Below are 14714 nucleotides of genomic sequence, written 5' to 3' on the forward strand. Positions count from 1 at the left end.
TTGACCAGTAGGAGGTAGTCTCAAGCTGTTTCTTCCTCCTTTTCATCCAGTGAAAGTTATATTCTTATAGCTGAGATTAGCTTCGTATCTGCAACCAAGGTTAAGAAGACCACTGTTTTGTAGATAGCTATTTCAGGTACACTTACCATGCCTGCAAAGAAAACTGGATTTGATAAGACAAGGGGCCATGAGATCTTGGTTGAGTAGACCAACGAGGACAAATCTGAGTTTGCAATGGCCCTGCAAGATGAGGTATACTTCTTAGAGGTTTAGAAGACTGATTGTATTGCATTTTCAGCCTTGAAAGGTAGCAGAAACCATAGAAGGTGTTATCAGCAGAATCCAAGAGAGATTCAGCTAAGGATGGCCCAGTCACCCATGCTTCCCACCTACCACTGGCCAATACAGTGTCTGACATTGTCGTAGATATCACACTTAACAGCTACCAAATACTGTACTTCTCACTAACCAGTCATCATCTGCTCTAGAGGTAGCTACAAGCAGGCATCACAGTAATTTTCTCTGTCTACTGTCACTTTATAACTGGCAGAGATTGATTCAAAATAAGTGGTTTCTCATAGGATTCGTGGCTATAATGAACTGCTCTGGTAGCCAAGTTGTTGGGTGACATGGAATAGTGGTGTTTGGCTAAGCCTCTGTTCTTCATGTTAGAATTGTGTATGTTCTTGTGATATGAGAGCCCTTCAACCTCCTGTCCCCCGCAACATCAAGGACCTGAGGATTTTAGACCTGCTGGATCCATTTCTGTAATGAGAATGCTTGCAGAAACTAACTCAACAGCAAGGAAGAAAGCCTTCCTGAACAACATTGGCAGCATCTCATCTTTTCAGGCAGAAATTGATTTTGAGTGAAAGTAAGTAGCTTAACAGAGAAATAGGCAACAGGGGACCCCAGGTATGTCTTCCAGGTGTTTCTGTTTTTGTACTCCAAGCAGGTTGACTTCAGTGAGGTGGCAACAGTCGATGGTACAGCCCAGGAGATGGGTGGCCATCAGGAAAGTCTCTGCTAAGTGAGGCAGTAGGAAGTGAAAATGGTATTCCTTTACTGACAGTTGGACTGATGTGGCTTGTCTCCAGAAGTCCCTCTAGAAGTGGAATTTCTTGGCATCTCTCGTCCTCAAAGATGCATACATCCAAGTTCCAGTGCCTCTGGCTTCTAAGATATCAGTTATCTTATAGTGGAGTTCCTCTGGTCTCCTCCCCTTGTAGAGTCTGATATTCACAGACGAGCCAAGCAAGGGTTGGTGAGCACACGTACTAAACCATTAGGTGAAAGGAACCTGGACTTCGCAGGACAGGAGGCATCATATCAACTTTCTTGAGGTAAAGGCTGTGGTCTTGTTCCTCAAAGCATTTGTTCAGTTATTAGCAGGAAAACTTATAAGTGTAATGAGTGACAGCTCAACAGTATTGGCTCACTTAAAAAATCAGTCGTACAAGATCCAAGTTACTATATCAGCTAGCATTGGACATCATTGTGTGGGCAGAGGTAAACGTTATCAACTGACATGGTACTCGGTTGAAATTTATAATGTATAATGTAGTACTACAGTATAATGTATAATGTACTGTAGTACAGTATTAGACAGCCTCAACCTGGTGAAGCAAGTCTTTCTGTCTGAATGGTCACTGCATCAGGCAGTCTAAGGCATTTTGGCTTCAGTAGGGCGTGTAGGCGATGGCTCTGCAAATAGAAAGCCTCATTGGTTCCCGGACCTTCTTTCTTGTTTAAGATAGTCCAAGGATGTTCCCCATATGTAAGACAATGTTCGTCAGCCTTATTTTCTGAGATTCTATGGGAACCTCGTGTTAATCTTCACACCTGAAGACTATCCTTCAGTCTCAGAAGCAGATTTTCATAGGAAAAAGCTAAACCCAGTGCAAGACTTTTTGGCATTTTGACCATCCTCTACCAGACCAAGAGGAATCAGTTCTGTAACTGGTGCCATGAAAGATTGTTAATTCAGTCATCTTCACCATTCCTTCGATTGCTAACTTTCTTCTTTGCCTTCAACAATGTAAAAAGTTGGTTTTGGCTGTCCAGGCCTATATCAAGCATTTTCAGGAGGAGACTTCTCAGGGGCTGTTTAAGCTTTCTAAATGGAACCTATCCTCAGTCTTGGAGAGTCTATCAAACCTCCATGTGAGCCATTACAAAAAGCCATGGTGCAGGATTTCACACTGAAAACTTTTTCCTACAGGTGTTCACATCTTCAAGACAGGCCAGCAAGGTTTAACATGTTTTGCTGGAAAGTCACAATTTATACTCTTCCCACTGAGTGATATGTCATTATTAAGGAGACCCACACTCCAGAGGTGATGTTCTTTTGTTGTTTCTCTCTACAGGTCAGTTCAAGAAACAGGTCATTAAGAACATGGTTTCCTACTAGCTCAGGCAAGTCATCTTTAGGGCTTACAGTAATTTGTCACTTGGCATAGAAATGCAGGTAAGAGTTCTAACCACATGATTAGAGCTCTCTGTATTATTAACTTTTAAGTGTAATTTTCATGGAACTTTTAAAATCAAATGCAGGTAAATTTTTGCAAAGTTTTACCTCTGAGATTTAACTCAGTGCTGGATACATATTTGTTGGACTGGTAGTTTTATTTTTTGGGGATGTTCATAGAGAAATAATTTCCTTGGCTCTATTTTTTTTATCCATTCATTATTTCTCATCCTAGAGACAATGACTTCCAGAGTGATTAGATTTTACAGATCACATTGATGATCTCTTAACTTCTTTAGTCAGAGCAAATGCTCTTGCCACTAAATTCCAGCATGGTAGATATATGAGTGATGGGGTGGTGATGAAACCCACTGAATTTATTTTAAAAAGGGGCTATTGACTTGAAATTCAAACTTCCAAAGAATATGGTGCTCATTAGGAAGTAAGAGGAGGTATCGGGGAATGCGGAAAAAAAAAGAGATCTCGCTTATTAAAAGGAGAAACTAAATTAATAAATTATTACTGTGAATAAAAATGTATTAAAATGCAAGGAGAATTGCAATAGGTTAGTAATGCATTGCATCTTCTCTTGAATTTATGAGGTTCGATTTGCCCAACATCCTTAGGGAGACTGTTCTTGAGTCCAATGGTGTGAGGAGTAAAGGACCTCCGGGACTGAGTTCGACAGCGAGGCACACTTACTGCGTATTGGTGCTGCTGTTCAGTGAATCTTATTGCTCTCCGCAGGAAAAGGGGATCATAGATCAATTGTGAATGTGAAAGATCTCTGTTAAAATACAACTTATGAAAGAGTGACAAACAAGAGACCATCTGTTGATGGTCCAGGTCATAACCCCAAACTTGTATAATGCGTTCCATAGCCTCAAATGTAGACCACAAAAAATTGAGAGGGGAGATTGGTGGGTACGTGGTGATACAGGTGGATCGTGGGGTGTTACTAATGACCTTCTATATGTTAGAAAATGTTAAGTAAACAGTGTCTGTGAGTACTCAAAGACCATGTATGAAGGCATATATTAGTGATAGGTTTGTATGCAAAGACTAATTTTGTCCTTTATGACATCCAGTTCATTATTCTTTTCATGTACTGTAGGGTTTATTTTGTAAGGACAGGTCAGGTAGCCATAAAACAGATTGCTTCAAATACATTGTAACTGAGCAGTGTACAGTAATATCTTGATTGTATATTAAAATGTTTTAAGCCTTTTCAACAAGTTGTTTCTGCTAATTTGGTCCACTTGATAGTTAAATATTTGTAGTTGAATTTAATATTTGACAAAAGTTGTGCTGTGAAGGTATTTCTACCTTATTGCTAATTGCATTTATCATGGATCTAGTCATTTAGTATAGGCATAATAGCTGCACAAACATTGTCATTTATCCTGTCAAATGTTATGCTTACTTGGCTGAATATTTGAGGTACTCTCTCCTGCACTGCCATATCGTAGTTCACTACTGGTGCTGGTTCTTACGCTTTCATTTCTTCTTCTCTAACATTGTCAGCAAACAAAACTGATCTGATCAGACAAGTATTTTATAATTGCTTTGTAAGTAATGCTTATAATTGCATAGGAGTTGCAATTCTTTTGATTTTGTGTAACCTTTCTGATTTTTCATTTGATTAACTTAGATTGGAAATCAGTCTTTGACATAGTCACACATCATGGTAACTTGGGAGAGTAACACATTAATAGTTATTGCCTGAGGAAATTTATAAGTGCCAAATCTGTCTTGTTGATTTTATGTCATCTGATATTTACTTGAGATAGTATTTCTGCACTGAATATATTATTGGAACATTTCATACAAAAGGCTAAATATATTTACAGAACTTTCCTCAAGTTCATATTAAATCATTTTATTTTTATACCTGTAGACCAGACCCACGCTTTGTGAGTTTCAAGAAGGAGGGCAGTGTGGGTATTCGACTTACAGGCGGCAACGAAGTGGGAATTTTCGTGACAGCAGTTCAACCAGGATCTCAGGCTCAGCTCCAAGGACTTATACCCGGCGATAAAATACTCAAGGTGCAGTCACTGTAGATGCTTGTGGTTTTACTTTAAATTCTAGGATTTCTACTCTTTACCAGTAATGATTATCATTGTTAGTTGCTTGAAGCCTAGCTCTTACAGTTAGAGAGGAGGACTGCATATCTGATGACCTAGGGACCAAGGTTGACGATTTTTTATGGTTCTAGTAATTTCAGAGTTGATTTAAGTAAAAAAATCACTGGTTTAGTAAAAAGTATACCTTAGTTTAACCAGACCACTGAGCTGATTAACAGCTCTCCTAGGGCTAGCCCGAAGGATTAGACTTATTTAACGTGGCTGAGAACCAATTGGTTACATAGCAACGGGAACTACAGCTCCTTGTGGAATCCGAACCACATTATACCGAGAAATGAATTTCTATCACCAGCAATAAATTCCTCTAATTCTTCATTGGCCGGCCAGAGAATCGAATGCAGGCCCAGCAAAGTGCTAGCCGAGAACGATATCGACTCTTCCAACGAGGAACCTATCACTGGTCCAATATCTTTTAAGTACATGTGATTGAGTTATGAGAATTATAATATAGCACTTGTAATTCTGCAAAGTCAAACCTTGCCCAACCGTGTGACAACAGCCCTATGTAAGAAAGGGTGTTATGACAGCATTGTCAGAGTACTGCAGGTTTAATTTAAAATGGATGACATTTGTGTTTTAATACTTATTATTGTTAGAATAACAGCACTTTAGTACTAACTCTACCTTTTACTTTTTTTCTAGGTTAATGATATGGATATGTCAGGTGTAACAAGAGAGGAGGCAGTTCTTTATCTCATGAGTCTTCAGGACCAAATTGATTTAATCGTACAAACACGTAGACATGATTATGATCATATCCTCAATAGCCAAAAGGGTGATCTGTTTTATATCAAGTAAGTTAGAACTTGATTTCGACTCTTAGGAGTTTCTCGTGTGTATATATTATTTCCATGTCAACATTGTTATTTCATGTGATGTTAGTGGTTGACATTTGCTTAAGAATATTTGCATCTGTACAAATAGGGATTTCATGCATAAAAGAGAAGACTTTTTAGAACTTGTTGAACAAATGATTTATTGTGAAAATGTGATGGAAGTCGTTATGTTTTTTCAGAACACATTTTCATTATGAGCCAAATGGAAAATCAGAATTAAGTTTTCGTTCAGGAGACATCTTCAGAGTTGTTGATACCTTACACAATGGTGTTGTGGGAGCTTGGCAGGTGATTATTTACATCGTTCTTTAACTTTGCATTGAGTAGAGTAAGAATTTATTTCGTGAATTTCAAAAGTATTAGGATTTTGAATTGGTTTTAAGTGCTTCGGTTTTTTCTCTTTATGGGAAACCTCAGTTTTCACAGACTTATGATCGTTTTCCAACTTCCTTCTGGTTAAGCGTCTGTTACAGTTTGTGCAGGTTTTGTTACTTCGTTGGACTGATCAGTGTGTTGTAATTTATAGTATGGATAAGATGTTTGTTTGCTTCATAGTAATTAATTGATTATTTTGTCCAAAGGTCCACAGAATAGGTCGTAACAATCAAGAGACACAAAAGGGTATCATACCCAACAAGGCAAGGGCTGAAGAACTTGCCACTGCCCAGTTTAACGCAGCAAAGAAAGAACAGACGCAGTCAGAATCAAGGAGTGGCTTCTTCAAGAGACGAAGAAATTCGAGGAGATCGAAGTCTTTAGGGAAGGTAAGCACTTCTCTTTTTCAAGATTTGTAGGAAGGATGTGTTTTACTTTGGAAGATGGAATTATGAAATATTTTGCTTATAAGATTCACTACTTGACGTAGAACAGGACGTAGTATATATGTCAAAGTATCAGTACTTTTTGTATGGCTTGTTGACAGGTGATGCATACTAATCTAAAAATAGCAACTAAATGATATTTTACATTCAAAATGTTATAGCTCTGTTTTTTGTGGAACCAGTTATGCCAGCAGTTAAATTCTATTTTTTGTATCATCATACAAATTTAAGTGAATAATGCAGTCTTTAGCTTACAAATATAAAGTTTGAGTACCTTGATGACACTGGGGCGTGAAATTCAGAGCTCCATTGATTATGGACTGTATGTTAATAGACAGCACAGTAGAACAGTATACAATAGTATACCCATTGAAGTATGTTTTCATTTCAGTAATTAACATCTAAATCCAATAAGGATTTAGAGCATACCAGAGAAATTACTTCAGTTTCTGTTTAAATTTGTTGGCACGTGTTGACTTAAGGGTGATTTTCTACCCACTATGCCCAGCACTGTGTGGCAGCTTTATTCTTGTCTGTTGTTCGCAGGGTCAACATCCGTAGCTGTGTGCACAATTATGATCATATATTTTTCATTGTCTTGCAACTGTGGTGTATCTCAGTCAGTCATTTCTGATTAATTGGTCAATTTTTGTACTATAATTATACAAGCAACATGCCTTATGAAGCCTACTATATTATGGTCACATGCAAATCAGACCTTTTACCAGGTTTATTTTTTCAGTGTGACAAAACTAATATTGAATAATGTGAAGCAATAAATATTTTATGAATATGTCAAAAATACGGTGGACCCTTAAGGTGTCCTAGATGACGACACTGATGCCAAATATGAGCCACAACCTAGACAGAAATTATTGGTTGTATGAATGCGTCTGATTTGATCATTGAAGACCTTGATGTTGCAGCCTATCTGGATGCAATACCATTCCGTCATTACATGCTGGAATTTATTAATTTTATCTGTCGGTGACAATTGCATGACAGACACTAGACAAAACTAGATTGCTGTATTTGATGATGCTGAAGATGAGCCTAAATTTTGACTGGCAAATTTTTTTGAAAAACGTAAATGTGAAAATAAGCTCTCACGATTTTTGCCTAGCTAACTGAGACATTTTGTGGTTGGCTTAGAGAGATGTTGATCCTGTTAACCAGTCTGTATATTTATTTTATGATAAGTCACCCAAAGTTTGCACGTAGCCTACTTGGGTACCCATGGTGTAATAGGTACCATGGTATGATTATGCCTGCACTAAAATATTCGTTTCATAATTCATCTGTTTAGATATGTGCTGCATCTCAGGAATTTTAACCCCTAAAACATACTCAGTGTAACTTCAATCTTTATTTGATGAGCAATACTCTTGATGACCAAGGAAAATTTTATAGCAAATTTTCCACTTGTTACATAGCATTTTTTTATATTCACCATTTGACAGCCATAAAGTTTACATTTAACATTCAAGTAAACTGTAAAGGCAACAGGTCTTTGAGAGAGAGGACTTCCTTGCGAAGCAGACACACTAGATAGTTAATAAAATGATGAGGCATAATGAGTTCTGGGTTTCATCTAACCCTCTGAATCTGGCTGATAAAAGGATTTGTTAAGCTTGGCTTTGAATCCCTAAAACATGAATAGAATGTGGCACTGGTTGAACTTATTACATGTTGGTTGCATAAACAAGCACCCAAATCCAGCAGTCTAACATGGCTTTAAAAAGCTGCGAGTGCATTAGCTAAAAGTGTCTGAAGCTTCATTTATTTCGTCTTTAAACAGGATCACTGGGAAGATGTTGTATTTGCCGATTCAGTATCTAAATTTCCTGCCTATGAAAGAGTCGCTCTTCGACATCCGGGATTCGTAAGGCCAATTGTTTTATTTGGTCCACTAGCAGACATAGCAAGAGAAAAGTTGTTGAAGGAAAGCCCAGACAAGTTTGCATCTCCACGTAAGTTGATAAATTTCTGTATATGTATACAAAGACGTACAGATAACATCCCACGTACAGGTACACCTTCATATACACATACACAAACATATGTATGTACACTGACACATCAGGAATATAAGGAGTAAATCCACAATAATATGCATTCTGTCAGTAATTTAATGAATCGTAAGCATTCTCTCTGACACTGATACGGAAAATCTCAGTTTTATTAAACTATTGACAGAACACATTTTAGCACAATAATATGTGTTCTGTCAATAATTTAATGAATCTTAAGCTTTCTTTGTGATACTAACAAAATCTCAGTTTTATTGAATTATTGACAGAAAACATATATTATTGTGTATACTATACATACATAAAATGTATGCAGAAATCTGCAGTTGTTTGAATATTCTTATTTGCTTAGTACCAGTGTAATGGTTTAGCCATGCAACATAGCATAGTCATTTTTGTATGATACTTGATGATGTTCTGTCAAAAGTCATTATAGTGAATTATTCATTTGTCCGACAATTTTCGTTTTTTAGCTTTAGTGTGCGATTGTTCTAAGCCAGTGTTGCCGCGTACATTGCTCAGGCAGCCACTTTATACAGATCACCAGCTATTCAAAGGCTGTTATATGTCATGATCAGCTATGTTATTGTATTGTATATATAGTCACTTGCACATATGTAGCACACCACCTGTTATGCTTTTATTTCTTGCACAGCACTGCGCACTTTTGCACTTAACATTAAAAAAAAAAGAATGAAGATGCTGTATGATTGCCAAGTAAATCTTGAAGAGTAGAGATCTCTCATATAAAAAAATATATGTAACCTTAGCGTATGTGTGTGTGTGTGTGTGTGTGTGTGGTGTATCAAGATGCACTGTAGACATAGCTTAGGTTAAGACTGCTGTAGTACATTAAATCCCAAAGTTGTCTTTGTGTAATCCCCAGATATTACTCTGATATTTATTATGCAGATAAAAGTTTAAGCCCTTTGATGGACTGCATTGGAAGATGCCTTCATTATTATTATTATTATTATTATTATTATTATTATTATTATTATTATTATTATTATTATTATTGCTTAGGTAGTCTAAAGAACTATCTTCTGTAAAAGCTCTTTTGGTCGGAGGATAGAAATGAAGTGGTTATGAGTTGAGGAATGTAATGAAGAATATTTTCCCCACTTTGGTATTTTCAGGGATATACATGCGGCTCACAATGCCTATACCGTGTTACGGGGGTTACCCATACCCCTCTCTCCGGGGTAAGGAAATGTGAATGCTTATGGAGTGCACCTTTTCTAGCATTTTGACAAGCATGGTGTGATCAGCCATATTTTATTGATGCCTCAGTAATTGCATTTAAAGATGTACTCAAATAGTGTTCAGTATTTGAATTAAGTGGTATTTAGAATTGGTCTTGAAAGCAGGGTCTGAATGTTTCAGTAATAAGAGATATTTCTTGTGTGGATTTCTCTTGGTATGCTTCATTTATGCTTTGTAGGGTTGAATGAAATATAGTTTTAAGAAAACCAGTTTTCTTTTTGTGTAGAGACGCTTCTTTGCTAGCGTAGAGAATATTCTATGATGTGGGTGTTTTTATGAAGAACTGACATTACAGCTTATTCAGTGTTTGAAGTTCATTGAGTGTGTTGTGCTTATAGTTGAGTTTATAATAGTGGTATTACTCTGAATATAGCAGTTGATTGCCAACATGTTTGGTATTGATTTCCAATTTTGCCTGACATCTCATCACTGTATGTACTTGCATTCAGAATATTTTCCGGTAAGGAAAATTGGGGGTGCACTTTGAATCGTGAATAAACCTTTGCTTGATCTTCATTTGAACTAGTTAGGTTTTATGAACGTCAACATGTAGCACATGTCACTGAACAATTAAAGAATGCAATCACATGACCAGAAATGATTTTATCGTGCTGGTTGATGATTGGACTCAACAAAATGTTGGAAGATTTTATATGGGTAGAATGGCAAGGTACAGTAATTAAGCCTGTATAAAGTTAAACTACTTTTCTTGTGAATTTTGTTTTGAAGAAAATGTTCATATGATTGATTTTTTTTTCATAAGATTAATTGCTTGCATTTGACAACAAATATACTCTCCAATTAGGCATTGCTCTCTGGGTTGATAATGTAAGGAGAAAATCTACCGTGAAGTCTTAATTGATACTTTTACAATGATCATTTGACTAGGCTCCAAGGTACTTGATTTGCAACAAGTTCATATAGAGAATTTCTGCTGACAGTGTGTTTGTTGGTCACTTATGGAATAAATGAATATGGGGAAAATCTGTGAGGTTATCCCTGAAACTTGAAATATAGTATGCAACTTAGTGTATCAGTATAATTTTAGGATCACATAGAATTTATCTGCTGAAATGAAAATGAAAAAATGAACTTTAAAAGTGGGAGCTATATTTTTGTCAGATAGTGGGAAGTTGAGGATAAAGAGTAGATCATTTCATCTGAGCTAGTTATTAAAATGTGAAGTTGAGAAGTCAGAGTAGGCCAGTCATTTAAGCCAGACGCTTGTAACGATACAGTGAGACACTCAGGAGGCATATTTTTCAGATTTGTGCAGACTTTTTTTTTTCAAATGCATATCTGGTAGTTTATTCCCTCCTGTGTGTTGTTTCAAAAGATTTTCCTGTTGCCACTTTTGTAACCTCTAGTAGTGATGACAAGTTAAATTCCAGAAGCCTTTGGTAATAGGTCTGTTGTGTTTATTATTAATGATCTTTTTATATTGTTGATTAGTTATAATTAGAAGTCAGATGTGTTGCTAAAATTCCTAATTGCTGTATACCAACTCCCTCTAGTGCCTGCTGACATTGTTCTTTCAAAGCATGCATGTATGCCAAATAGACCCTTAATTTGACTTTTCTTTATTCTTAATGTAGGTTCTGATACATTTTTTATTTTCACTGTTTTAGCTGATTTTACGTCAGTCTTGGTGTTTTGATTTGCATTGTTGGAAAGTAAGTAGCCATACATTCCAAACTATTGTTTTGTCTTGTACTTTCACAGCATTATGGTCTTCAAGCCTGAAAAACCTTTTTCAGAAACAGTAAAACACATAGCTGGGTGAAACCAAGGAAAGGGTGGAAATGTGAATTACAAGAGATATGGACACTTGTGTTTTGTACTTAAGACAGAAAGGAGTTGGCACAAAAGTAATCAGTACTTTTGCAGAAAAATTTATATTCTGGTTGAATTGGGGTAAACGTGCTGGTAGAAAATGAAATGGCTGAAGGTGTGATGGAAATGAGGCAAGCAAATAAAAGAGTAATGAAATATAAGATGGTCTTAAACTTGTTACTTACTCTGGTTAGGAAGATCATGAGTGAAACAGCAGGAATTTTGGTAAGGGTTACCAAATGCAATGACAAGTGCTATATTCTGAAGGGATACTTTTAGGAGACCTGCAAGGCCAGACAGGAATGAACACAGTTGGTGTTCAGGCTATAATGAAAAGTATAGCTTCAGAGACAGAGTAATGAGGGAAAAGCACTATTGGAATTCTGCTAAAGCCAGAGATTAAAGTTAAACAAAATTTTTAAGAATCACAGAGAGAAATTGATAAGTGTGTAGTTGTAACACACTGATTTGCACTGTTTTACCAAGTGAACCATACTTGAGACAACGTAGAATACTGCAAGCTGATTTGATATTAAGGAGTATTAAAAAGATCGAAAAAGAGACAGTTAAAAGAAACAATGACACTGAAAATAAATAAGTGAAAAAAGGAGTATCAAGAATTGTCAGCAAATGTAGCACCTAAGAAGACAGAAAATACAACTGAAGCAGTGGACCCTGGTTTTGTCCTCATTTCTTGTTGGTCATTTTTGTGGGTGCTAAAACATCTTTGTTACATGACTTCTGTGACGTATGAAGTCTACGTAGTTTATCTTTCTGACAATGACAAAGAAAACGTCAGTCATTAAGTTTACGGTCGTATTCGTTACTTGGTTTTACCTTACTGTGAGTTGGCAGCCAGTGACTTAGCATAGGGGTAACATTAGTCTACCGTGCTGTAAATGCACTAGTGTGGGAAATACCTGTAAGATGATACCTGTACTGTACTGTACTCCATTTTTACGTCAACCATTCATTCCTTTTTCTAAGGGTAATGTATTAGGGGAACTTTTAAATGAAATTAAAGTGCTTTGGGAACATTGGGAGCATGATTTGGGTCATATTTAGAGTTTAAACTCTAGAAATAAGCGTTTATTAGCATTTTTAGCGACTCGTACCAAACCAAACATTTGTGATTCCTCCTGATCTGTGATGGGTTCTGGAGCCTAACCTCGTGGATGTTTGAGGTATTACTGTAAATAAGTTACTGCGTGAGCTGCCAGTGAGAGTTTATGTGTATTGTAAAATTTCATAAGTTATGTTCATCTAAAAATTTGTAAAAAATAATCAATGAGTGAATATGCTTATACAGTACAGGTAATTGTTAATATTTTTGAAAATGCAAATGCATGATAAACGGTTTATAATCATAAATTTTTTTTACCAAAAAAGCATATTATTGTACACATAAAAGAACAGGAAAATAAGGAAAATATATAATTGTATAAAAAATACAGAAAAATAGGTAAATATACATACAGTATTTGAAATGTCATCTGGTGTACTCACCAACAATCCTGGTCTCCATATGTTGCCAATGCCTCTTCGTCTATTTCAAAGACCTTGCAGTTCACATTGTATGAATAGGAAGAGGAGGAGGAGGAAGCATTCCTGATGCTCCTACTGCTACTTCCCCAGACCTCTGGGCAGTGCCCTGGTGGTGGACGAGTACCAGTGGTTCCGTTTTGTATGGTAATCATGGGGGCACTGGGTTTTCATGCAGAGAGGTTTTCTGCACGAGGCACAATGATACGTGGCGTCCTTTTGAATGCCCTTCATAGAGCAGATCATCAGGTCAGAGTGGTCAACTCCCCTTATATACTGTGTGTTTTCCTCAGTGGCAACAGGTCATTGTACTGCCATAGTTACCACCTGAGTAACCCCACCCTTCTTCACTTCTTTTTTTGAACGTACTCCTCGTCTGTACCCTGCGTGTTGCTTATTACAGTAACCAACCTTGTGCCCATCCAGCACAAAGTCAAAGTATTGCCTTTCCTTTGTGAAGGATTCGGGGAGGGATTTTTTGCAGAGTGGCTTTAGTGTCTTGGGTGCTTCTTGTGTTCATACAGCTCTTCTTTTAGCTTCATGAACAAGTGGTAACCTCTATTCAGATATAGGCCAAGCAACTGAAAAATCACATCACGCAGAGGATGATTTGCAACATGGTACACTGTAAAATCAAGCACATAACTGGATTCTGCCTCATACAAAATATAAATTTTGATTCCTTACTTCTCTAGCTTCTTAAGGTTATGCACTTTGAGAGTTAAACTGCATTTTTACAGAAGTATACATTTATCCAATGGCAGGTTCTTTCCTGGCACATAAAGATGTTGACACAAGTTTTTGATATATTCAAGCTCTGTTCACACACGAATAAGCCTAGTGGTATTATCTGGTGGTATCACTATCCGATTCACTGCATGAAAATACCATGATATTTGCATGTACTTTGTGTATGACATTACTAGTTGCCACCCTCCTTGATAGTATTTGTTATGTTTAGACCAATACATCTGTTCTTGCGGCAACTTCAGCACCCCAATAAAAATGCTCATTCTGACATGATGTACAATATTGGTATTATTGCAACCCTGAGAACATCCCTGCAATAAATGGCATAATTATGGTTTTCTTTCATCAAATAACTGAGTAATTCTCGTGTGAAAAATAGCTGGAGGAAATCTAAGGTACTCGGCACTGGCACTTTCAGCTGTGAAACATTTGTAAATTCAGGCAATACAAAGTAGTCAGGATCTGTAGACCATTCTTCATCTTCATTATCAGCAACAGAAGGGGAAGGAGTTGTGCGCGAGGGACTGGGCCGAGCAGCAAGGAAGGCAGGTTTACCACACCCTCTCCATACCCTCTATCCTTGTCGCCTAGCATTCATGCTTCAGTGGTGGAACAAAGGGGATCTCCGTGCTGTTATTATCACTTGATTTCAGCCATAGAATCGTCACTGCTACCATTATCATCTGTGTCACTTTCATTCTCCACAGACATCAATAGCTTGTCTATCTTTCTAAGGCGTTAAATTATGCTTTTGGAACTCAGTAAGGTCTGATAAACTCCAACTGCTCACTATCTTTTGCCAGGCCCTTACTCCTATAAGACAGCACTCTAAAACACTTTGGCAATTTCAAAACACTGTTTAATACCTTTGCAGGAAAACCGGTAAAAGTTGGCAAAATTGAGTACGAAATGACGTTATAGGCATTTAAGTAGGCAGCACTGATAAGCAGTCCTTACATGTCAGGTCATGTGGTCACACTGGCTTCTAGAAAAGGAAATTTCGGCCTGTGTAGGTCACAAGC

At 37.1% G+C, this 14714-nt stretch overlaps 1 protein-coding gene across 32 annotated transcripts in view; it reads left to right on the forward strand.

Moving 5' to 3' along the window:
- LOC136855727 (tight junction protein ZO-1-like) overlaps positions 1 to 14714 on the forward strand; it is a 409885-nt gene that overhangs the window by 348788 nt on the left and 46383 nt on the right. For 19 of the 32 annotated variants that reach the window (XM_067133072.1, XM_067133086.1, XM_067133096.1 and 16 more), the window contains 6 exons: positions 4365 to 4515; positions 5257 to 5408; positions 5630 to 5738; positions 6032 to 6214; positions 8070 to 8241; positions 9441 to 9506. In XM_067133072.1, the coding sequence (XP_066989173.1) occupies positions 4365 to 4515; positions 5257 to 5408; positions 5630 to 5738; positions 6032 to 6214; positions 8070 to 8241; positions 9441 to 9506 (833 nt within the window). The remainder of the gene's footprint in view (positions 1 to 4364; positions 4516 to 5256; positions 5409 to 5629; positions 5739 to 6031; positions 6215 to 8069; positions 8242 to 9440; positions 9507 to 14714) is intronic. The other 13 variants (XM_067133076.1, XM_067133075.1, XM_067133084.1 and 10 more) reach the window with 1 other exon arrangement.

The sequence above is a fragment of the Macrobrachium rosenbergii genome, chromosome 32, assembly GCF_040412425.1.
Source record: "Macrobrachium rosenbergii isolate ZJJX-2024 chromosome 32, ASM4041242v1, whole genome shotgun sequence".
NCBI classification, from domain to species: Eukaryota; Metazoa; Arthropoda; class Malacostraca; order Decapoda; family Palaemonidae; genus Macrobrachium; species Macrobrachium rosenbergii.